The 24,250-nt window shown below is 42.6% G+C and overlaps 1 protein-coding gene across 1 annotated transcript in view; it reads right to left on the bottom strand.

The window, feature by feature from the left end:
• The window catches only part of LOC135219032 (rab-like protein 6), an 87,086-nt gene that overhangs the window by 41,286 nt on the left and 21,550 nt on the right, over nt 1–24,250 (bottom strand). The window contains exon 2 of the mRNA XM_064255467.1: nt 22,214–22,338. Within this exon, the coding sequence (XP_064111537.1) occupies nt 22,214–22,338 (125 nt within the window). The remainder of the gene's footprint in view (nt 1–22,213; nt 22,339–24,250) is intronic.

The raw sequence follows: 24,250 nt of genomic DNA, 5'->3' as shown, positions 1-24,250 counted from the left end.
GGGAATTCTTACGAGGCAGCATGGCGCCGCCACGAGACAACCGGGGAACCGTATATGACCTATTAAAGAGGAAAATACTGGTACCCGAAGATAAAAATGTGGTAAAATATTACTTATGAGTTACTTAACTTAGCCGTGGCAATAGCAGAGCGTTCCATGGTTGAATACAGGGATAAATCCAGAAATAGCACAGCACAAGGAAAATTGCGTCTTGACGCTAGCGCTAAAAATTAAGGATGTCCGCTAGGGGCGCTGCTGTCCGTGGCGTCCTCTAGTAGTAGTAGTAGCGGCTGCATCGCCCGTTGGTATCGGCTCTCTCTTGGGGGGATTCTGATTGGAAGTTTCTAATTGGTGATTGTCTCGTGGTAGTGTTCCACACTCGCCCCTATTATCATACCGACACTTCTTTTTAAGAGTGAGCGAGTCAGTTTTACTGACATTTCTTAATTTTGTTTTTCTCTGGTAATTTTTAGATTAATTTTACCTAGAAAGAATGATATTAAGGATCTTTCATAGGCCGACACGAGCTGAGCCCAGAAAACATTAATAATGGTATCCTTTATATGCTGAATATACACCAACAAAGACGTTTTGACTCAACACAGCCAAAGAAAAAGCGGATGACCTGCAGTGGATCAAGTTCACCTACCACCCCAACCACACACACAGCTAATTACATGCTGCAGTAATCAACACAGCTACCACTGTGGAATGAACCTATTATAAGTTTGCATTCTCAGAAAAACTGAAAATTTTAATTCTGCCTGATAATGACTTACAAGTTTTTGATTACATATTTGTTTTAAGGTCTACAAAAGGTCTTTGTTACATGTTAAATATAAATACTACAATGTAAATGCATGCATTCAAAATCTGACAAATTTTTTATTAATTTGTATTTTTATTGCTACATACCTGAGGTCTTAATAATAGAATAAATCTTCTGGGGCCATCTGGAAACGGGTTAACAACAACCAAATATTGTATATGTGCAAGAAATCTTTGGCGTCTGGCATCTAAAGCGCACATGAGGTGGAAGCTGGTCAGAGACTACGCTTGAACCCTGTGATGCATCTAGTCTTTCTTCCAACCCAGGATTACAAGAGGGGTGGCTAGAGGTGGGCAGTCATGTTAAGACCTCGGGTTTATTGGCTTTGAGAAATACAAATTAATTAAAATTTGTCATTTGTTCATATGCAGAACAGACCTTTGGTCTTAACCTTAGGATAGAACTCATAGTTGGAGGAAGTACAAGGATCCTGAACCAACTAACCAGAGTTTCAGCACACCTGACGACTTTAAACAGAATGAGAATTCTAAAGAAGATGGTTTAATCCTGTGAGAAGTTAGAATAAATGGTTATCTAAAACTCTGTCTACTGGGAGAAATACAGTGTAACATGTCCAGATTCATTGCATACATGGAAGACAAAGAGAACTTTAATTGTTCAAGCAACAAACCATATTGGCCAAAACAAAGGGTTTGTCATCACTCCTCAATACCCTTGCTGGAGAGAGGAGTATATATGCTACTGAGAAGCAGATTTGTATGTTGTATGGGAACACAAAAAAAAGTGCTGTAACAGTAAGGCTGCCAAACTCACCTGCATCAAGCCAGTTCCAGCATATGATGTGTCTTAATCTTCAACCCACCCGTAGAAATGAAGAAGGGAAAAAAGGGAAAGAAAGACACGGATCATCTCACTCATTCTCTTCTTCCACATAATAACCTTAGGCATGATACAACTATTCTGCCAGGGGCACTAGATGAGCTACACAACTTGTTGGGCAGCCACCACCAAACCCAAGGAAAACGTGTCCAAGGACCTCTGGGCAATATCTTCAAGTAATAAAAAGTGAAAGCAGTTTGCCAAAGGCAGGAACCAGCATTCAAAAATCTATGAAAGACAAATTCCTCAGATGTCATGTGCTCTTGCATGCACAGTATTGGTAACAGAACTTGAAGATGAGCCATAGGCTTACCTAATCACCTCACATAGCCAAACTGAAATGGTAATCTTGGACACTTCCTTCCTGGCTCAGCCTGTGCTAACAAAAGCCTATGACATCTAGGTCTCAGGTGGCGAGTCCATCGTAGATAAAATCGCAATGCTCTAATGGGACAAATCAGTAACTCTAGAGGATTATTATCAACAAATTCCTTCAGGGAAGGAATGGAAAAAAGGCAAATCTGTTATCATCAACCAAGGGATTTTGCCAATCTGTTTGTGACTGAGGGATTTTGAGTCTTAGCCATGAATTCCAGGACAAATTCAAAAGCTATGACCCCCTACACCAGGTGTGTTTTATGAATAATCTAAGCCATGGAGCTTTTCCAATGCTTTTCAAGGAAGCCGAAGTCATGAGGAAAACAGTTTTCAAAGTTAGCTCCCTGTCTAACGATTGACGTAGAGGTTCAATTGGAACTCGAGTGAGACTACTCAGAACCAGAGTAAGGTCCCACATAGGTTGTTTGAGTTCCTTAGGTGAACAAGACACTCAAAGCTCCTGAACACCAGAGATCTCCTGGGATGAAGAGATGTCCATATCTTTCAGATGTGGAACTAATCCCAAGGCAGCCCTGTAGCATTTGGTAGCAGACACAGAAGATGTTTCTCTGTTCTGAGGAAGATCAGGAGTCCACTATCCGGTGAACAGAACTTCCGAGTGGAGAGAAACCCCATTGACGACACCAATCACAGTAGATGGCCCACTTGCCTTGGTATACAGCTGGCGATCTTCTGAGGTAGCCGGACATCTTAGTACCTGCTCTGCGACAAAAATCTCTCAATTGCAAGAGATACTGACAGTCTCGAGCTGTGAAGAGATAGGGACCCTACTGACTGGTGGTACCTCTCCACATGAGGATGGCAGAGAAGGTTGTGCCAAGGAGGAATCTCCCTCAGTATCTCTGAAAGAAGAGACAGAAGGTCCAGGAACCACTCTGCTTGGGGCCACAAAGGAGTTACCAGGGTCATCCTGAGATTCCTGGAACCCATCACTCTGTTCAGGACATGACGGATCAGGCAGAACAGAGAGGTGTGCACTTCTAGATTGCAGCAAGGATGCTGAAGGGCGTCCTCCGCCACAGCTAACGGATCTGGGACCACAGAACAGTAGACTTCTAGATTCCTGTTGAAGCACAAAGCAAAGAGGTCAAGCATGAGTTTTACCCCACAGATGGAAAAGCCTGTCCATTATGTCCTGATGCAGAGACCACTCCGTACCTAGAACTTTACTCCAATGACGTAACTTGTTAGGGACCAAATTCCTCTTGCCTATAGTGACCCTAACTCTGGATGAAAAATTTCATAAAGAGAATTTGCAAAAATACAGATTTACTTTCAAAGTGGCGACTCCTTTTGAAGATGATGAAATAGTTTTTGGCAACATGCAATACTGCCTTAGTATTTGAAATTTATTGATGTCTACAGAACCACTTAGGCTGTTCTACCCAACTGTTGATATATTCATTTATTTTGAATTTCTGTTTTCCTCTATTACAGTACATAGGTACAGGCAGTCCCCTGTTATCGATGGGAGTTCTGTTCCCAGTGGTGTACCGATAAGCAAAAACTGCCATTAACCGAAACCCAGTGATTTATGGCGCCATAAGGGTGTTTATGGTACCGATAACTGGTTACCGGCACCATAAGCACCTTATGGCATGCCACAAAGACCCTTATGGTGCCATAAAGACCCTTATGGTGCCATAAGTGCCTTATGGCACTGATAACCGAAACTTGTCCTTTTGTGGCGCCATAAATCACCGATTTTATGGGACTAGACAAGTGCCATAAAACCAGACCGCCGATAACCAAATCTACCGATAAACCAAGTCCACCGATAACCGGGGACTGCTATTCTATTCTGTGGAAAATCACTCTTGGGTATACCAGCCCATAAGCTTTGTTTCATTTGTATACAGGCTAGTTTCCGATTATCAGCAGCCTCGATTATCGCCAATCCGGTTTTATGGGGCGTCTAGTGATGAAAATCACTGAAAATCAGTGATTTTCAGTGCCAATACATAACTAAGAGATGCGCCATTAACCATTTATCAGCACCAAAAATCCAGTTATCAGCAATTTCTGCTTATCATCAAGCCGTCAGAACAGAACCCGGCAAGTCTTGTCATTATCACTTCTGTAAATACAGTAATGCAGATACAAACTAGCACTGAAATTAACTGTTCTATGGGTCTTCCTATAATTTACAATACAAGAGCAGCTATAAACAGTCAGGTCATATTCATATTTCACAAAATACATTAGCCATTAGTATAAACCCTTACATATTAAGGGCACCTCTTATGCAATAGAATACCAAATAACTCACCTCTCTAAGGATTCAATGAGAAACGCACATCATCCTCAGTTACAACTCGATGATGTCCCATGTCACGATGATTGGCCAAGACAAGCACAGGTATTTGAGTGGGGACATTTTGGACTTCACGCCGAACATATTCAAATGTCCTAAAACTACATATACAAATGAAAAAGTATTTGCATCATAACAACCCGTTTGCCATTTTTTCAATTGCAAAACATAAACATAACAACTACTGTAAATTGACAATAAAAATGAGGTAAAAAAAACAAACAGACCTACTGCAATGATGTCTTTAACTAATGACAGTGAATGTGCGCTGATTATTCCTTCTTGTTATTCAGTAATTTGACATTATGTTATAAGGTTAAGACAGTACTAAATACTGCACATAAACTCGGGCTTTTTGAGGGGTCAAACTTTGTCATGGTAAAATGCACTTCATTCTAGTTACTGCTCATGAGCTTGGAAATCACTTTCTTTTATGAAACTTGCGATTTACTGTGGTATCTTAAAAAATTAAAAACAATAAAACTATATAATCAAAACATTAGCCAAGAAACTAAATTTCTGTACACAATGTAAACAAACTACATCATATATGTAAAAGGTTTTAACATAGGAAAAATGACATTTTTATGATAAAATAAAATTTTATATAATACTTATCCAGTACTTAGCTAACAATTTCTTGCCTTGGCAGCTTGAAGATTAAAAAATTCATGGGCAATGCTTCACAGATCTAGTGCAGGCGATAGGACCCACCCACCAATGGGAATACCAAGACTACTAGCAGACCATTTCATTCGATTTATGCCATATGTCCATCAGTGGAAATGTGGGAGGGCTCTGCCATATTACTGGGTAAGTATTGTATAAAATTTTATCTTATCATAAAATGCCATTTCTATATAAATAACTTACTGAGTAATTACTTACCTGATGCCACATTGAAGAAGCTGGGATTATGGACATATACTCTAAAACATTAAAGTGATACAATGAATTTTAATAGAAAAGAGTTGCTAGCATTGAGTACAATGCTTGTGGTTCTTGACTACTTAAGAGAGCCTGCCAGTAGCAATCTGCCTCCGATTGTTGCTCAACTTAATGTAGCAGTGTGGCAGTAAAGCCAGGAGCGCCTGTACTTAAGTTGTGAGCTACCCACCAATGTCTACCAAAGCATTAGTGGAATTTATGTAGCTCAAGGAGTTATCCAATGGCTAGCAAAACTTTATAAGGTGCCCTTGCCCTGGGCACAGTACCACAAAGAAAATAACAAGATATAGCCAGATCATTATCACCTGCAGTGAAATAAAACCACAACCATCACTGAGAGTAGAGTGCTCTAGGTACTTTGTACCCCCTTGACTCCCTAAAACTCAACACCTCTAACTGGTGGAGAGAAAGTCCGAGAATATCTTATGCTTCCTTCCACAGTCTCGTGCCAGTTACTGATAATCAAAAGGTACTGTCAAAAGATTTTTACAATTTCCTGTAAAACGATTGCAGAATGGATATAAGGGACAGAAGAGCCTGAACGTTAAAGAGGAAAGAAATACTTTTCTGACATCTTTAGCTTTAGTCAAAAGAAGGGAAATGCCCCCTAATCTGAGAGTATCTTAGAAAATAAGTCCATTATGGGTATATAGAACCAGTTACATTCTAGATGGGAAGATGAGACTAGATCTAACCATAACCACCTTAGGTTATGGATGGCCTTTGAATCACAGATTCTTTTCAGGTTAAATAAAACCTGAACATCTCAGCTGGCCAGAAAGATCCCTATTTGTCCTCAGATCTGGTGAGCACTGTTGGGCAGTCAAGAGACTGAGCTGGCGCCAGGCTGTTGTTGGAGCCAGAAGTTTTAATCAGAGGACAACAGCAGCTCTTACCATCACTCTATAGAAAAGGATGGCTGCAAAATTCCGTTTTTCTTCCTGGTAATACCAGAACCCTCCCTCCAACTTTAAAGGGAAAGGGCTCTTTATTCTTCCTCAAAGTTAGCGAGTGATTCTAGGCACTCGAGAGATTGAAGGGCGACTGGCGTCCATCTAATTACTAAACGTTGGGTTTTTAGCTGGAATGTGTTCCCCCAAGAGTTTGGTTAGAACTATGCCCAGTTGTAACTGGTGCCAAGCGAGCAGGAAGCCAGGTGAGGAAATATAAAAACTCGTTCTAATGGGTACTCCCGGGCATTATCTCTGATTGACATGACTGTCTTCTCTACCATAAAATTCTTTGAAGAGAGAGAGAAGAGAGAGAGAGAGAGGAGAGAATGAGAGAGAGAGAGAGAGAGAGAGAGAGAGAGAGAGAGAGAGAGAGAGAGAGAGAGAGAGAGAGAGAGAGAGAGAGAGATATCTAGGTCATGGAAGAGTCCTTCTTGGTAAAAAATTCTCAGGGTAAATGAGCAAAACCTTGTTACTGAGTCAAGACTTAGCTCGATACCTTTCCCATCTCTAAAATGTCTTTTGCAGCACCTCTGAAATAAGGGTCCTCCTTCGGGTAACACCTGTACAGGCAGTCTCTTGTTGTCAGCAGGGGTTCCGTTCCCGGGGGGTGTGCCGAAAAGCAAATATTGCCATTGACCAAAACTCAGTGATTTATGGCACCATAATGGTGCCGATAACGGTTATCAGCACCATAAGCGCCATAAGGTCTAAACCTTCTTATGGCTCGGATAACCGAACTCCGGCTCATTATGGTGCCATAATCATCGATTTTATAGCGCTAGACAAGCCTCATAAAAACCGGATTGCCGATAACCGAGTCTGCTGATAAACCGGGGACTGCCTACAGCCCAAAACCTCTCCATGTAAGGGCATACCTGATGTCTCTGATGTGAGATTGTTCAAGAAGGTACAAATGTTCGAGGGATTCTGGGGTAGTTCATCAATCCCTCACAGCAAATCAGGAACCATAAATGATTGGAACTGAGAACAGAGCAATGAGGGACTTGATAACACTTTGATGAGTCCAAAAAATATTAGCCTTTCCCTAATCATATCAAACAGTGGAAGAGAGTAGAAATACAAGTTGGAACAATCTTGTAAATGGTGGGTCATGACCATGTTTAAAGGTTCCTTTAAGGTGGCAGACAGCCAAGATCAGTCTGCCCCATAGATAACACACACACAACAGATCAGAGGAATCAAAGTCTACTCAAGAGTAAGAGTTGGTGTCTGATGGTTCTGTTTCTCCACCAGAGATTCCAGTTAGATTAGAGAAAGCTCGATTGATTGCTCACAGTAAAACTCTCTTTGCTTGTATGCGAGTGTTAAAGTAAAATGTAATAACTGGTAATGTCCAAGGAATACTACCTCAGTCTAGGCTATTGTGGTATATGTGAGCCATACTCCCTGGGATATGTCCTGAAAAACAAATCCCAGTTCCCCAATACGGGCTCCTTTGACTAGAACGAGGAGTAAGTAGTCTAAGACTAGTCTCATGATCAGGGATCTCTTCCGGATGACTGAAAATTCAGGTCCTGAGGAAGAGACAGTGGTGCCCAACTAGTCTTCTTGGACAATATGAAGTTCCTTGCCAGAAAATAAAACAGAAGGCGGAACGTAGACTCGAGAGAAGGCTTGTGCCATAGGTTTATTGAAGCCTGAACTAATGAAATGGCAGACTCTGTCTCATGAGAGGAGTCTGAGGCATCTCTCAAAGCCTGTATATGGACATGAAAACAAAAGTACATATCTTGATAACCTCGGAACTTCATTCAAGCACCCAGAGAATGGATGTAAACATACAATATGAAAGAAAACAAGCTCTAGCAGGTCAAGGCATCTACCTAGACGTCTTCATCTATCCAACAATTCATCCACCCCGCTCCCAACCGAGGAAACTTCTCCCCAGCTCCACCCACTTCCAAAACACAGCATTCTCTGAGTGACTTCCTCTAAACAGCCTCACTGCCCCTCCACTCCCAAGTGCCAAACTAAGCCTACCCATACCCCCACCTTTGAAACTTCTCAAGGCCCTCCACAACCCAAAACCTTTTCTCAGCCTGCTTAAGCACATTGCTGCCAACCATCAGAGAGTGGTTTTTTACAAAATTTTAACGTTTATATACATATAATTTTTGGACCCTAGTCCCTGTTGGATAATGTCCAGTTCTGGATTATGAAAATCTACATAATCGAGGGATTACTGTAACTGAAAGACGTACACTGGCTCATCCCCAATAGTTGTCTCTTCAGTCCTTTCCTAGGGTTTTGGATAGGAAAGAAAATGTACAGATTCAAAGTCATGTCTTTCAGGTTAAAAAGTGGCCCCAAGAATCTTTCAAAATTAGCAGCAATAGTTGTCCAAGACCTAAAGAAAGATGGAATTTAACTGGTAGCCAACTTAAATATAATCTGGGGAACACCAAAGCCTGAGAATAGAAGACATCAGACTCCCTGTCAAATGTTTTCTAATAAATAGAAAAAGTTCTGCCTTACATCCAGCAGACAAGTTTTCTAAGGCTGAGACTTTGTTGGCATATTCTTTGTGGACGGCTCTCTCTTCCCAACAACACTCAAACCAGAATAAGGAAGGACCTATTCCTTGCACAGCCCAGTTTTCCCAGATGGCTGATAGAATGAAGCCTGGACCTGTTACATTTTGCATCTGTGGTAGATCTACCCTAATCTTCAGATTGTGACTGTAGGACGTAAACAGTCTGACTCTCACATACCAGGAAAAGGCTTTGCAATTGCCTTCATCTGAGATTGGGAATATACTCCATCTGTGGACCTGGATGAGGTCTCTGATATAACAGGCTGACCCAAATCCACCTGAAACCTCCAAATGGGATCCATGTTTTGTTGGTCCTAGACAATATAACTGCAAGATCTTGTATCAAGAGGTTTTTCTCAAATTCAGCCCCTCTCAATTCAGTAATATTATCTCTACCCTACAGATGGCTTAAGTAAGGAAGCTGTACTTGTCAGTAATTGCAAACATTCTTCCACATCCAGAAATGACTGTTTGCCACATGTGAGACCCATCAACTTCCAGTGTATTTCTCTGAACCTGACCATTCAGGCAATAGCAAGGGATGCATTCCTACAAGATTTCAAAAGTTTTGAACTGATTACTAGCTTTTAGTGGAACTGCTTAACTAGTTATTGGTTCCTTTTGCTTCAACTAAAGACAAGAAAATAGATTCCATTACCACCTGCTGTTCTATCCCAGCAGCCATGACCTTCACATGTGGATTTTTTTAAAAATCTAGTCTATCATGTAGATTATTTACCTAACATCCAAGCACAAACAAACCACTCTCTACATGGGCTAAGAATAATTTTGATGTCAGTCATTAAAATGACTGACCCACACTCCTTTCTTAAGTTGCATGATGTCCAAAAGGTGAGTACATAACTGACTTTCTTCAAAAAGTTTCTTTTGAAGAAGCCTCTGAGTGTACGTGGTAGTTTTTAGAGGCAGTATTCCTGAGCCAGGGAAGGTACAATAATCACAAAGCCAGATCCAACATAATTAGGTAAGTTACTTTAGAACCACTAGGGGTAATACACATGCTGTTTGCTGACTTTATAGCCAAACCCTAATGGGGTATCCAGAATAAAGAAAGAAAAAGGTTGATAACCTGCAACTTTATCTCGGATTCCTGAAACACTATTGCCATGGGAGTGATGATCATGCTGAGTTACATATTGTTGGGGAAGGTACAATAATCTCACAGCTATAAGTCAACCTAGAACAACAAAGAATAATACATATACATAATAGGTTTGCATGTTGTTTCCTGTTCTTTATTGCCAAACCCTATGGGTACCCATCAGACCAAAATTTATCAGGGTTTTTGGGATCTATTTATTAAGAGCTAAGCCATTTAATCACTTGTTAATTTCTTTTATAAGCTCCTTTTAGGATGAGCAGTAGCTATACTATCAAAAAACTGGTTTTGATGTAGGAAAAACCTATTTATGGTAGCTGCCGTGAGTCCTCAAACCCATCCACTTTCCCTGACGAAAAGGCATAGGACTGGGTTAAATATTTCTTTCACAGACTTGGCACATAATGAGAAAAATAGGTGACACGTGCAGTATTGTGACGTCTGTGTGAACTGGATGAAAGGAAACGAGGTAGTCACTGCAGACGAGATAAGAGCCTCCTTGTCCTCAATCCTTTATATTCTATCACTGTGCCAACAAGCACTTTTTTAGTCCAAGAGTAACTATATGAAAATTTTTTCCATATTAGAAGTTTGGTTTATCTTATAGAACCCTGGTTTTTAACACAACAGTCCACTGTACAAATTCCACTACCAACCATACATTCCCATACCTTGTCAGGCCAAACCAAGTGGTGGGTCTGAAGACTAACAGCAGCTTTTTGATAGTGTAGCCATTGTTTTCATCCTTAAAAGAACTATTAAAAAAAATGAACCAGTTATGACATGGCCTAGCTCCTGAGAAAGACATCCCCACTACCCAGAATAAAAAAAAGTCCATGTATGGTCACTAAGGGACTCTTCTCTTTTGGTCAGGATTCATTTTGAGTGATTAACAATGAATATGGAATGGTCAAGAACCTGTCTGTGTTTACTATAAGATAAAAGAGGTGAATGGTCTAAACATGATGGAACAGGATGCAGGATAGCCACAGCATCCCGGCAATTAGTGCTTTGGTGTAAAAAAAAAAAAAAAAAAAAAGAATAACCTTCTGAGATCTAGGTAAACCTGAAGTGACCAGACCAGGCAAAGTTTTATATCTGTAATGATGAGTCCCCACAGAAGTACAGTACAGGCGGCCCCGCGGTTTAACGGCGCAATCACTCAACGGGCCAATCGTTTTTACGGCGTCGTCAAAAATATTAATTTAAAAAAATAAGACATTTTAAAGTATCTTTACGCACAAATTTCAGTTAACAGCGCCGCTAGCGCCGTTGTCTAACGATTCATACATATGTAGAAATGCCGTTCAGACCATAAAGGTTTATGCAAATTATATTAACAAATTTTATGGAGAGTTATTACGTAGGTATTAGGGTAAAATATATGCCTCTGACGCTGTTCTATGCCGAAAGAAAATATCGAGTTACATAAGTGCAAATTTAGCTATGGATGTGTCGGTTCATAATTGTTCATGCTTTTGTTTAAAAGTGTATGAAAATGTATTACGTGAAAGGCATTTTTATTTCTGTACAAAAATATGATACAAGGCAGCTTTTGAAACTGCCCTTCAACCGTTATCAAATACGATGTTTTTTTCATGTTCTTTCTTGTAAGCTGCCGCCTGCCGCTCTTTTCCGAAAATATCGATTTAAAAAAAGTGTAAATTAGCGATCGATGTGTCGATTTTTTTTATAAATGTTATGCTTTTATGTTTAAAATGTTGTATAAAAATGTAATACGAATAGGGTATTTTTATTTCTGTGTAGAATATGATAAAAAGGCGACTTTTTGAAACTCCCCTTCAAGTTATCGACTACGATGTTTTTTTTTCAAGTTCGTTCTAGTATGCCGCCGTCCTGCCGCTCTTCCGACATATCGAGAGTTAAAAAAAAAAAAAAAAAAAAAAAAAAAAAAAAAAAAAAAAAAAAAAAAAGTGCAAATTTAGCGATCGATGTGTCGATTTTTCAAATGTTTATGCTTTTATGTTTAAAATGTGTATGAAAATATATTGCGTAAAGGTATTTTCATTTTTGTACAGAAATAGATACAAATTAAGGCAGCCTTTGTAAACTACGCTCCACGTTGTCAGGGGATTGGTTTTTCATGTTCGTTTCTGTCCGCCAGTCCGAAAAAATGCATTGTTAATTTTATTAATTATGCATCTTTTTCCATAAAATCCTTTAAAAAGTTATACATTATTTCACTGTAATCCAAGAATATTGTATGTTATATTCTCCATATTATTGTATTTTAAAATACTACGGCAAAACTTAACAGCCCGTATTCCGCGGAGGCGCGGCCAATGTTGTGGTTTGAAATCAGCTGATGAATACGAGTATGTTTCACCATAACGCAATTCTGAGCGAATGCCCTGCTCCTTGCTTCTAGTTAGTAGCATAAACGTAATATCTATATACTTGACTTTATATGAGACAAAGTTATTTTTTCCGTATAACAGCGTGTTTTTTTTTTTAGGTGGAAATATTTATTGAATATGTCTCGTTGTGAATGTGAACTATTTTTTTATTTTTTCGTTAACAGATTACGTTGGCGGCATGTTTATTGCGTAAAAAATTACGTGATTCCGTTCAACAATACGTAATCCTTTATATCATCGTAATACGAACTTTACGTTATTTATCTTATATCGGCGTGAAACCAACAGTAAAATGTGTTCTTTCAAGCACAGTAGTTTTGATTAAATGATTTATCCTAATTTTATCTACAGTTGTATGTGATGGCAGACGTTTACTGCAGTTTTTTTTATCCTTGTTGCCGATGTACGATAATAGTCCATTAGCAGCTTGAACAGTTTCCTCAGCTTCAGTTATAACTAGGTTTAAATTTAACAGTATATTTTCCGATTGATCTTTAATCTATGTATATTGATCTCTGATCTATAGCGAATAAAGTTATTACATTAAGAAATATCTCAGTTCTATTCTATACATAACGCCATTTATAACAAATACGGTAATGTTGCACTGTAGTACGATGATCGAAATACAAGCCAAACAGATGTTATCCAGTTCGGTTGTACTTAGAAAAAAAAAAAAAACGTCATTTCTCATTCGGTTTTGTTCATGGCTGTACACGTTCACGCAACGAGTATAAAACGTTAAAACCATACTTTCATCATTCTCTTTGCTGTTATTGAACTTATGTAACTAGAAGATGGATAAAGTTAGGCCATTGTAATTTGATCTCTCATAAAATCGAACTATCGTAAGACTAATGATTGTAACCTGAACACTACAGCTACCTGTACACTGTATAAACTTTATTATATCTTTACATACTCTAGACACCCACATGTACTGTACAGTAAATTCTATAGTACTATACTGCATAAATATAATTTTACTTATTGAGCCTTGTGGGATTACGGCACCTTTGACTGGTCTAGAGTTCGAAAAAAGAAGGTGTGCGGCGGCCGTAAGCTTTAAAATCGCTCAGCGTCGAAAATCGCTTGGCGTCGGTGGCCAGGAACGGAACCCCCTGCCGCTAACCGAGGGCCGCCTGTATAGGGAATTTTCTCTTCAATAGGTCCTAATCCATGGCCATGAATGGCAGCCAAGGGACTCATCAACTGATGACAAGTCATGTTGGTGATGAGTTCATGGATCAAGGATCCTGACACCTGACAGTCAGAGAACTGCCTTATAGAGCATATGGGGTTGGTGGTCGTTTTGGGACCACTGAATTGAGAAGAGAGCAGGAGTCAAAGAACCTTAGTAAAGGACAAGGAAATTTGATCCATTGGAGCAGGTTCTTTGTGGTGTAAAAGACTGGAAAGGTGAAGCTTGAAGACGGTATTAGAATCTATGGTAATGCATAGAGCACGGGTTCTGGTAGCAAAGCCTTGTATTTCTAAACTGTGGCAGTGGTAAATCACATGTCCTCAATCAAGTGGATCATAAAATGATATTGTTAGTATACAATAAAGTTTTGTACATACTTACCTGGCAGATATATACATAGCTTACGACTCTGACGTCACGACAGAAAATTCAAAACTCGCGACACACACTACAGGTAGGTCAGGTGATCTACCTTACCTGCCGCTGGGTGGCAGGTGTAAGAACCAACCCCCCTTTCCAGTCAGATTTTTCTCTTCCACCTGTCTCCTGAGGGGAGGCTGGGAGGGCCATCAATCGTATATATCTGCCAGGTAACGTATGTTTTACCAAAACTTTATTGTATACTAACAATATCATTATTTTGTACATGAAAAAAACTTCCCTGCCAGATATACATAGCTTTGATTGACACCCTTGGTGGAGGAAAGAGACTTATAAAGTCCAGAGAAAGGGGAAATAACATATGTTTAAAGTAATAAATACCCTTGGTTCTACCTGATTTAGGCAGAAGACTTCATAGTTACTGTCTACAAGTTCTGCGTTGCCTGAAGAGTTACAGCGAGGGCGTGACCTACAGCTGAAAAAACTCTTTGCGTCTACCAATGGGAACTGACTCCTCTTACTTGGGCAGAATCCAGTTAGGGTCTAGTCAATGGGGATCAACCCACTTAAATGACAGAGCCTGTCCACTACCCTTGCAAGGAGCTTCAAGCACAAAACGATCACCTAACAAAACACAAATGTTAATACTATGAAAAAAGGAGATGCCCTCCTGCATCCTCCTTCCCACAACCAAAAAACACAATACAATACAATAAGGGAAATATTTAAAAAGGATATGCTTCAGCTCCCTGCCCCAGCACTGAATCCGCCGATACGTACGGGCCTAACCCAAAGCACTTCTCATACGTAATTCTTACGTCTTTCAGTAGTGGTTGGCAAAGACTGACTACACCTCCAATCAAGTCGCCTTCATGAGGTTTTGTAGGGACATGTTCTTCTTGAAAGCCAAAGACGTAGAGATGGCCCTTACCTCATGTGCCTTGACTTTAAGAAGTCTAAATTGATCTTGGTCACAAGATGCGTGAGCTTCTTTGATAAGGTTCCTTATAAAGAATGACAGGGCATTCTTTGATAAGGGCCTACTAGGATCTCTTACGGAACACCATAGGATGTCTGAGTTAGCCCCAAGTTGTTTCTTTTCTTCTTCTGGAGATAAAACTTTAAGCTCCTTACAGGGCAAAGGTTTCCTTCTCCTCTTCTGATCCAACTAGAGAGAATAAGCTTTTAATTTCGAAGCTCCTGGGCCAAGGTGAAGAGGGGTTTTCATTCTTGGCCAAGAAAGACGGGAGAAACGAACACACAGCTGAGTTCCCTCCTTGGAACCCAACATCTCCTTCCAAAGCTTGCAGTTTCGCTTAACTCTCTTAGCCGAAGCTGAAGCGCAGAGAAACAAGGTCTTCATAGTAAGATCTCTGAAGGAAGCTGAATGGAGAGGTTCGAATCTAGCGGATCTTGAGAACGATAGCACTACATCCAGGTTCCAGCTTGGTGTTAAACAAGAGTTCCTTTTAGAAGTCTTAAACGACTTGATTAAGTCATGCAGATCCTTATCTTCAGAGATGTTTAATCCCCTGTGTCTGAACACAGAAGATAGCATACTCCTGTAGCCCTTAATGGTAGAGACTACCAAAACCGCATTTTTTTCCCTCAGGAAAATAAGAAAATCTGCTATCTGGGTCACAGAGGTACTGGAGGAGGAAAAGTTCTGATTCCTGCAACAACGTCGAAAACATCCCACTTCGACTGGTAGACCCTGGAAGTGGAAGGTCTACGTGCATTGGCAATTGCTCTTGCAGACTTTGCCGAAAACACCCTTAGCTCTGACCAGACTCTTGATAGTCTGAATCCAGTCAGACTGAGAGCGGGGAGGTTCTTGTGAAACCTGTCGAAGTGGGGCTGTTTTGAGCAGATCGACTCTTAGTGGCAGAGATCTTGGAACATCTACCAACCATTCCAGTACCTCTGTGAACCAGTCTGTGGGCGGGCCAGAATGAGCTATCAAGGTCATCCTTGCTCCTTCTGACGCTGAGAATTTCCTTAGAGTCTCCCCTAGAATCTTGAAGGAGGAAACGCATAAAGTCCTAGGTTGCTCCAGTCCAACAGGAACGCGTCTACCGCTACTGCTTTCGGGTCTGAAATCGGTGAACAGTACAGGTCTATCCCTCACGTTCCTGCAGTTGCGAAGAGGTCCAGATGAGGTCTGCCCCAGATCTTCCACAGTCCCTGGCATACGTCCGAGTGAAGGGTCCATTCTGAGGGAAGGACCTGGTTCTTCTGCTGAGCAGATCTGCTCTGACATTTCTTTCTCCCTGTACGAACCTGGTAGAGACTTATCTCCCTTTCCTCCGACCGACAAAAGAGGAGCATTCTTGCTGTTTCGTACAGGGAGAATGAGTGAGTCCCCCTTGTTTCCGAATGTAAGCCAGGGCTGTGTGTGTCCGAGTTGACCTGAACTGAAGACTTCTGAACGAGAGTTCGAACTCCTTGAAGGCTAACCAAAATCGCCATGAGCTCTTTTTTTTGTTTATATGCCAGGACAACCTGTTTCCCCCCATCCAGGTGCCTGACACTTCTCTGGATCCTAGAGTCGCTCCCCAACCTTTGTCCGATGCGTCTGCAAATAAGACTAGGTCGGGGTTCTTCAACCGTAAGGAAATGCCTTCCTTGAAAAAGAAGAGGGTCTGCCCACCATCGTAGATCCTCTTTTTATCTCGTTTTTCAAGATTTTGAATACAAAATCTAGGTTCTGGAGCACCCCGATTCCAGTTGCCGATTCAGGAGAACTGTACGGGTCTGAGGTGCAACCTCCCTGGAGAAACTAATTGCTCCGGCAAGGAGAGTGTCCCCAACAGACTCATCCACTCCCTCGCTGTGCATACATCTTTCTCCAGAAAGGTTGCGACCTTCTCTGCACAACGGTTGATCCTTTCCGGGGATGGAAAAGCCCGAAAAACCTGAGAAACCATCCGAATCCCCCCCCAGATAAAACCTACGATCTTGGCTGGGGATTAGCTGTGGTTTCTCGAAGTTTGTTTATCAGCAAAACAGAGAAATTGCTACTAAGGTCAGAGTGATGTGAAGGTCCTCCAGACATTTCTGCTTCGATTTGGCCCTGATCAGCCAATCGTCCAAGTAAAGGGACACCCTCACTCCTTCGAGATGAAGCCATTGGGCTACGTTCTTCATCAGCCCTGTAAAGACTTGAGGGGTGTGGGAGAGGCCGAAGCACAAAGCCCTGAACTGAAACACTTTCCCTTTCCACATGAATCTCAGGAACTTGCGCGAAGAAGGATGGATTGGCACATGAAAATAAGCGTCCTGAAGGTCTAGTGACACCATCCAGTCCCTGGACGAAGGGCGGCTAATACTGAGAATGTCGTCTCCATCGTAAACCTTCTCTTCTTCACAAAGACATTCAGGGCTCTTACGTCCAGAACCGGTCTCCTTTCCATCCGCCTGAGTTCTTTGGGCACAAAGAAAAGACGGTTGTAGAAAACCCGCGGAATGAGGGTCCTGCACATCTTTATCGCTTTGCTTCTCCAGCATCAGCTCTACTGCTAGAGCAAGGGCCTGATTCATGTGAGGGTCTTTGTACCTGGCCACTAACTCCCTTGGGTGTGGTGGTCAAAGTGGTCTCGACACGAAGGGAATGAGGTATCCTTTTTTGATTAAAGAAAGGGACCAGTTTGTCCGCCCCCTTCAGTGCCCAGACGTCTGCAAAAACTCAGCAGTCTGGCACCTACTGCAGTCTGGAGGACACTCGTACTATTTCTTCGCTCTGATTGAACGAGAGAAGGTCCTTCCTCTTCTAGGAGGTCTTGTTCCTCTGGAGGAAGAAGCGCGGGGAAGAAGGCCTCCTCGAAAGGGCTCTTGCTTGATCGACGTCTCCTTCTTCGCCTTAGGTTGAAAAGAAGCCTTAGGAATTCTCGCTGGAGCGAGCCAACATATTCTTGCGTCGCTTTAGCAGAAAGAGCGTTGGAAATGTCGTTGATGATCTTCTTGGGGAAGAGTTGCTGGTGGGAAAGATTAGCAAATAACAGCAACGATCTCTGCGCGTGCGACACCGCTTTGGTTAAAAAAAAAAGGAGCAGAAAACTGCCCTCTTCTTAACAACTCCTGCCCCGAAAAGCGAAGCTCATCTCTCCAGAACCAGTCTCACAATGCCCTTGTGAGACCATGCAAGACAATAGCTGAATGTAAATCCTCTGGAGATAAAGAGTCTTGATCCCTCGTCTTCTTAGCTAAGACTCCTAGGGTCCAGTCGAGGAAGTTGAACACTTCCAGAACCCAAGGAACATTCCCTTCAGAAGGTGGTCGAGTTCGCTCATTCCCCACGTACGTCTTAGCTGAATTAAGCGCTGAAAAAGACGCGCAGAATCCACCAACGAAGAGAAGTCCCGAGTCTGCAGAAGCTGGAAGAGTCAAACCCAAAGGTACCCCCGACTCGTACCAGAATCCCATCTTTCCGGTAAGTTTGGAAGGTGGGAAGGAAAAAACTGTCTTCCCCCTTCTCCTCCTTGGAGACCAACCAATCGTCGAAGCTCTTGAGCGCTTTCTTCATTGACAACCGTAGGTTTCATCTTCACCACCGACGGCGTCTTCAAAGTTTTAGCTGTAGAAAATAAGGAAGGGGGAGAAGGAGGTGCAACCGCCGAAAGAGACTCTCCAAATTCTTGTAAGAGGAGTTCAGTTCAATCTCTTGTAACAGGAACCTGAAGAATCCTTCAGAAGATCTTCCTCGGAAGCACCATTGTCCTTCTTCCGAAGAAAGACGTTTTGGACGATCGGCTGTCTATAGGAGAGCTTTTCCTAGGAGAGCGCCTACCAGGAGAACTCCTACTGGGAGAGCGCCTGCTGGGAGAGCGCCTGTTAGGAGAGCGTTGCTGGGAGAGCGCCTTGCTGGGAGAGCGCCTGCCCCCCCCCTGGGAGAGTGCCTGCTGGGAGAGCGCCTACTGGGAGAGCGCCTGTAGGGAAAGCGCCTACTGGGAGAGCGCGCCTACTAATAGAGCGCCTGCTAGAGGAGGTGCGTCTGTCCAAATCCTTGTCAGAGACAACTGAAGGGCGGGCTCCTAGTATGAGGAGAGCGCCTATCAGGAATCTTACGCCTGCTAGGCTCTAGGCGCCTGTCAAGTTCTAAGCGCTTGGTCAGGCCTTGGTGCTTGTCCGATCCAACTCGCTTGTCATGCTCTTGGCGCCTGTCACAAAGCGAAAAGTCTTCCGAAGAAGAGCGTCTATCAGACGCAAAGCGTTTTGCGAGGTACTGAGTGCCTATCTGATCGAGTGCGCTCGCAAGAAGGAGATAGTCCTAGTCTGTCTCTTGCTAGGCTCTTTTGCGCCTACTATCTTCTCTGATTTTCACAAGATGGCGAACGAATCTCAGGCGAAGAAACAAAATCCGGAGAAAAGCGCCTACTAGTCTCCGTGCGCCAATGCAGAGGAGAGCGGCTTCCAGGTGAAGAGCGCCTACTGCTCCTGGACAGAACGAGAATCCTTGTTCTTGTCAAACTCTTGACGTTTACAAGAGAGAAGCGAGCTTCGGAGAGCGATGTCTATCCTCCCTAAAAACTAGGAAAGCGGTGTTCAGGAGAAGAACGCCTGTCAAGATCCTTACGTTCTGCTGGCGTGAGAGGAGCGCCTGGTCGGAGAGACTTGAGTCTCTCTTTAATGAAAGAGGCTCTGCTGCGAGGCTCTTGCACTTTTTTCTGCATTAGGCGAAAAATCCGCAGAATCCTTCTTTGACTTCTTCACCGGTAGGAGATGTCCTTCCGACGGTGAGAACTCCTCGCTAAAGAGTTGGCTAAAGTAGAAATCTGCGCCTGTAGGCCGGCCAAGATGCGCGCTGGCGATCTCTCAAACTCTTCGGCAGGAGTAGAAGCCGAGCGCTGGAAAGGAAGGAAGAGGATCCTTGAAATCTTCCTGGTTCTCCTTTACCGCTTCGATCTCTGGTTCTTCTGGAATAAGGAATCCAGTGGGCTGGAAGGAAGGGCGCAAGGCTCCTTCCAAGCTCTCTTGAGAGGGCGAGATGACTCCGAAGCGCTCCATCTACGCTTAGGAAGGAAGGAGACGAAGAAGACGAGAAGCACTGTCTCAACACTTCCTTCTTGGCTTTATCCAAGGCAGCCTGGGAGCGAGCAACAGGATCTGCCGAGGGGCCCCAGGGGACGCCTGACCGGTGGGGGGTTCTTCTCCCTAACCTTCCTGCGGCTTTCGACTTTCCTCCTCCACTGGTTCTGGAGTCTGGAAGAGGTCTATGGCCTAGAAGCGTTAGTGAGCTGGTCAGACGCACCCTCCACTGCACCTAGGGCACTGCAACTTATCACTTTCACTGTCACTCTTACCTTTATAAGAGCGTACTTTGCTCTCGTTATTCCTTACTGCGTTCTCCGAACACGAATCTTCGGGTTCAAAGCTAGGAGCAGGGGCTGAAACAGGAGAACGAAACTACGTCTACTGTTGGGTTCTCAACATCAAGTTTCGCTAACAAGAGACCTACTTGAACTCCTGGAGGAAGAAGCCTTACGCGCTCTATCCTTCTCTAACTTCCTTAAGTAGGAAGAAAGAGACTTCCATCCGTCCTCATCCAACCTTTCACACTCTGACAAGGGTTAACGAAAGAACATTCATTCCCTCTACAGTTTTCATACACACACTGTGAGGGTCTAAAGACGCTTTTTAGGAAGCCTCACCTTACATTCACTCTTCGAACATACTCTAAAAATAAAAGATTTCTTAAGTTCAGAATCAGCCATTATGAGAAATAAGCAAAGAACAATCCAAAAAACGATCCAAAATAGCGTATGCCAAGCCAACGAACAAAGGGTACATCACCAAATTAGTCAATCCAAGAATCGTCGGCGATGAGAATAAATCCACTATCGAGAGGACTTAACAACAGGTGCTGTTAAGGCCGGCGACAGAGAAAAATCTGACTGGAAAGGGGGGTTGGTTGGGTCTTACACCTGCCACGCCCAGCCGGCGGGTTAAGGTAGATCACCTGACCTACCTGTAGCGTGTGCCGCGAGTTTTGAATTTTCTGTCGTGAACGTCAGAGTCGTAAGCTATGTATATATCTGGCAGGGAAGTTCATGTACAAAATTTGCATGTGTTCTCAAACAGGTGGATCATAAAAACTTTTTAGAACATTTTCATAAAAAATTTCAAACTGGCTCTCTGTGGGGAGGTAATCCAACCACACTTTCCATATAGACTAGTATTGTCAGACAGATGAAGTCAATAGTTCTGCACCAGGTACCTAGCAATGTAAGATGGATAATTTTCATAGCAGACTAGATTTGAATAGAACAATGTATGGCAATAAAATTGATTGCCTCATCTTTGTTTTAATGGAACAAACCAAAGAATGTTGTGCCCATTTGGAGCCACTAAGTGATTCCATTGAAGGTTAGCAGTCTTGCACATAAACCGGAATCTGATGGTTCTCCCATATACTATAGTGAACCTATTGGCAATTACTTAAAATGAATGTTTGTCCAACATCCACTTGGTCGAAGACACTGCCCTGGGCTGGACAAGGGGGGTGGGAGTCTGGGGCCCTGTCACACTGAGTGATCCTATGAGGAATGGAATGCTGACAAATGATCATTCCTCACTAAGCCATCACTGATCCGTTGTCTAAGACCACCTAAGCCATCATCTGTATCACGTTGTCTAAGAAAAAACCACTAAGCCCCCCATCAATCTGTATCGCGGCCATAGGCCAACATGATGTGGTCCTCTTCAGAGGCTTTAATATTCTGAGAAATAGCAGTACAGCCACCAGTTCCAGGAAACCGATGTGATATCTCATTACTAAAACAGACAACCAGTTTTCCCACTACCTGATGATCTTCCCAGTGGCCACCCAAACCTGTGGAGGAGGTATGTGTATGTATAACTACCTGCACCTGTCCTAAGCTGCAGTTTGAGGATTAGGTCCACCAAAGACTAGAACTGTAACAGGTCCCTGTTCTGTTCCAACAGTCAAGGTGACACCATGAAGTGGAACCTTCATTATTCTGGCCTGAGTCATCAATTGATGGCAACTGAAAAAAGTGCTTAGTGCTCCTAGCAAACTGAGTATAGTATAAAATCTAGCATCAGGTTTAATATTATTCAGTGTGCTAGGAATTTCACCTTGGTTACAACTAACAAGTAGAATAGTTTGTCTGGTGCAGTTGTGGAACCTTCTGATTTACAAAATGTTTAAGTGAGGTGCAAATTCATTTCTGCTCTCTGCTGATGTCTCCTGAATATCATAAGTGTTGGTTTTTTATTGTCTACAAACTGCTCTTAATATACAGTATACCAAACCAACATATAAAAAATCACTCACCAATTTTTTGTCATGTCAAGCATCATTATAACTCCATTGGTGCCCTTGTAGACATCAAGAAACTCTGCATCTAGTGCTGGTTCTTCAAACTCTAACGACGTATTATCAAGCTTTAGTCCCTCAATCTGAAATGTATAATACATAATATGTCAAATTAATCCTTTTTTCTATATTAGTCAATTAACTGTTACACCATATGAAGTCTAAAGTACACTGTAAACTATGACCAAATGCTAATATGTACAATTAAAGCTTGCTATTTTGCAGAAAACCCATCATCTCACCACAGATTCCTGCAATCTGCCTTGCAATAACAATTTACAGGCAGTCCCCAATTATCGGCAAGGGTTCCGTTCCTGGGGGTGTGCTGAAAAGCGAAAACCGCCATTAACTGAAACCCGTCAATTTATGGTGCCATAATGATAACCAGTTATCGACACCATAAGCACCTTTAAGGTACCATAAGCAACCTTATGGCGTCATAAGGCGCCTTATGGTGCTGATAATCGGAACTCGGCCCATTATGGCGCCATAATTGCTGATTTTATGGCGTTAGACAAGCCCCATAAAACCGGATCGCCGATAAACGAGTCTGCCGATAACCACAGACTGCCTGTACTTCAATTTCTCACTTATCTTTTCATTTTAAATAGTTACAAACATGATTATAGCGATTGTACCTACAGAAGTCTTGGTTTCCATTACAGAAACCCTTGGCTACCTGGACTGTGCCAAGGGCCCATCAGATAACAGGGAAATCCAGATAACGGTCAGGAAAAAAATGTGTATTCAAGGGCAACTCCATAACACTTCCTCACTTACCCTTGCTAATACCACAGCTATAAACACTCAATATGCTTATAAACAACAACCATCATACACACTCTCTCTCTCTCTCCTCTCTCATCCTTCTCCCCCCCTCCCCTCTCTCTCTCTCTCTCTCTCTCTCTCTCTCTCTCTCTCAGTATGTAATGTGGAAAAAAAGCATAAGGGTAAAAACAAAACAAAACAAGCTTTAGCAAGTCAAGATGTCTTACCTAACCCTCTTCACCCATCTCACACTGACTTCCCAACCCCTCCCAGTCAGGGAAACTTCTCCTCAGCTCCACCCACCATCCAAAACAACCCCTACCCTTCATCGTCCATGGCACCCAGCCATTTGACCCATATATCTTTGGGTCTTGGTCCTTAGTCTGCATGTGTCAGTTATGTCAAATTCTGAATAATGAAAATCAGGCAATCGAGGGATTACTGTATAATAAAGGCCTGTAACAACAAGGAATCCCAAAAGCCTTCCTTCCCTTTTGATGTCGATGGCCTGGTGAATCCAGTCTGGGGAGGGAAGTAGAAACAAGGAGTTGAGAAGTGGTAAGCCAACTTTCATGGGAAATATGCTTCTGTACTAGCAAAAGGAAGGCTTCTCTCCACTTCAAGATGACGATGGCCCATAGGTGGCCCATCTACTGGACCATATACATGAGGGCTCTGCCCGATAGTCCCAGAAATTTCGTGCTGCCAGGCCATTTTCTCAGGGTTGGCTACTTTAATCTCCTTGATCAATGCCCCTTGATATCTATCCAGCCAAGAGAGGGAGTGTAAGGACCTAATTAGAATCACTTCAAAAGAACTTGACTTGGTGGTGCTAAACTGGATGCCTTGTTGCTTAAATTACTCCAACATGGTGTTGCCTGTTACTCTTAAAATATTGGGGTCTAAGGTTCTGGGCACTGCGATGGGTTTTTTCTGGAACTCCTGGAAACGTAGTATTTAGCCCGTCTCAGGTAGAGGATGGGGAGAATCTTGTCCGACCTTATTATAGCCAAGAGCTCTCAGATCCTACCACCAGATCATCTACCTCTTACGAGTCCGGTGATCAGGGGAGACCGAGGATGCACAGATTGATGAAGCTTCAATAGGGTCTGTGTGTTTTGTTCATAGTAGGAGAGAGAAGTAGGATCCTGTGGCCCTGCTGTAGGGGGATCTGTCGGCCACAGAAGTTGGTGAGTCTGCCGTACAAAGTCGATGAATCCTGCCTTC

The sequence above is a fragment of the Macrobrachium nipponense genome, chromosome 1 (genome assembly GCF_015104395.2).
Source record: "Macrobrachium nipponense isolate FS-2020 chromosome 1, ASM1510439v2, whole genome shotgun sequence".
Lineage (NCBI taxonomy): Eukaryota > Metazoa > Arthropoda > Malacostraca > Decapoda > Palaemonidae > Macrobrachium > Macrobrachium nipponense.
Note: the sequence above shows the minus strand (reverse complement) of the source record. Positions and strands in the feature narration are given on the sequence as shown.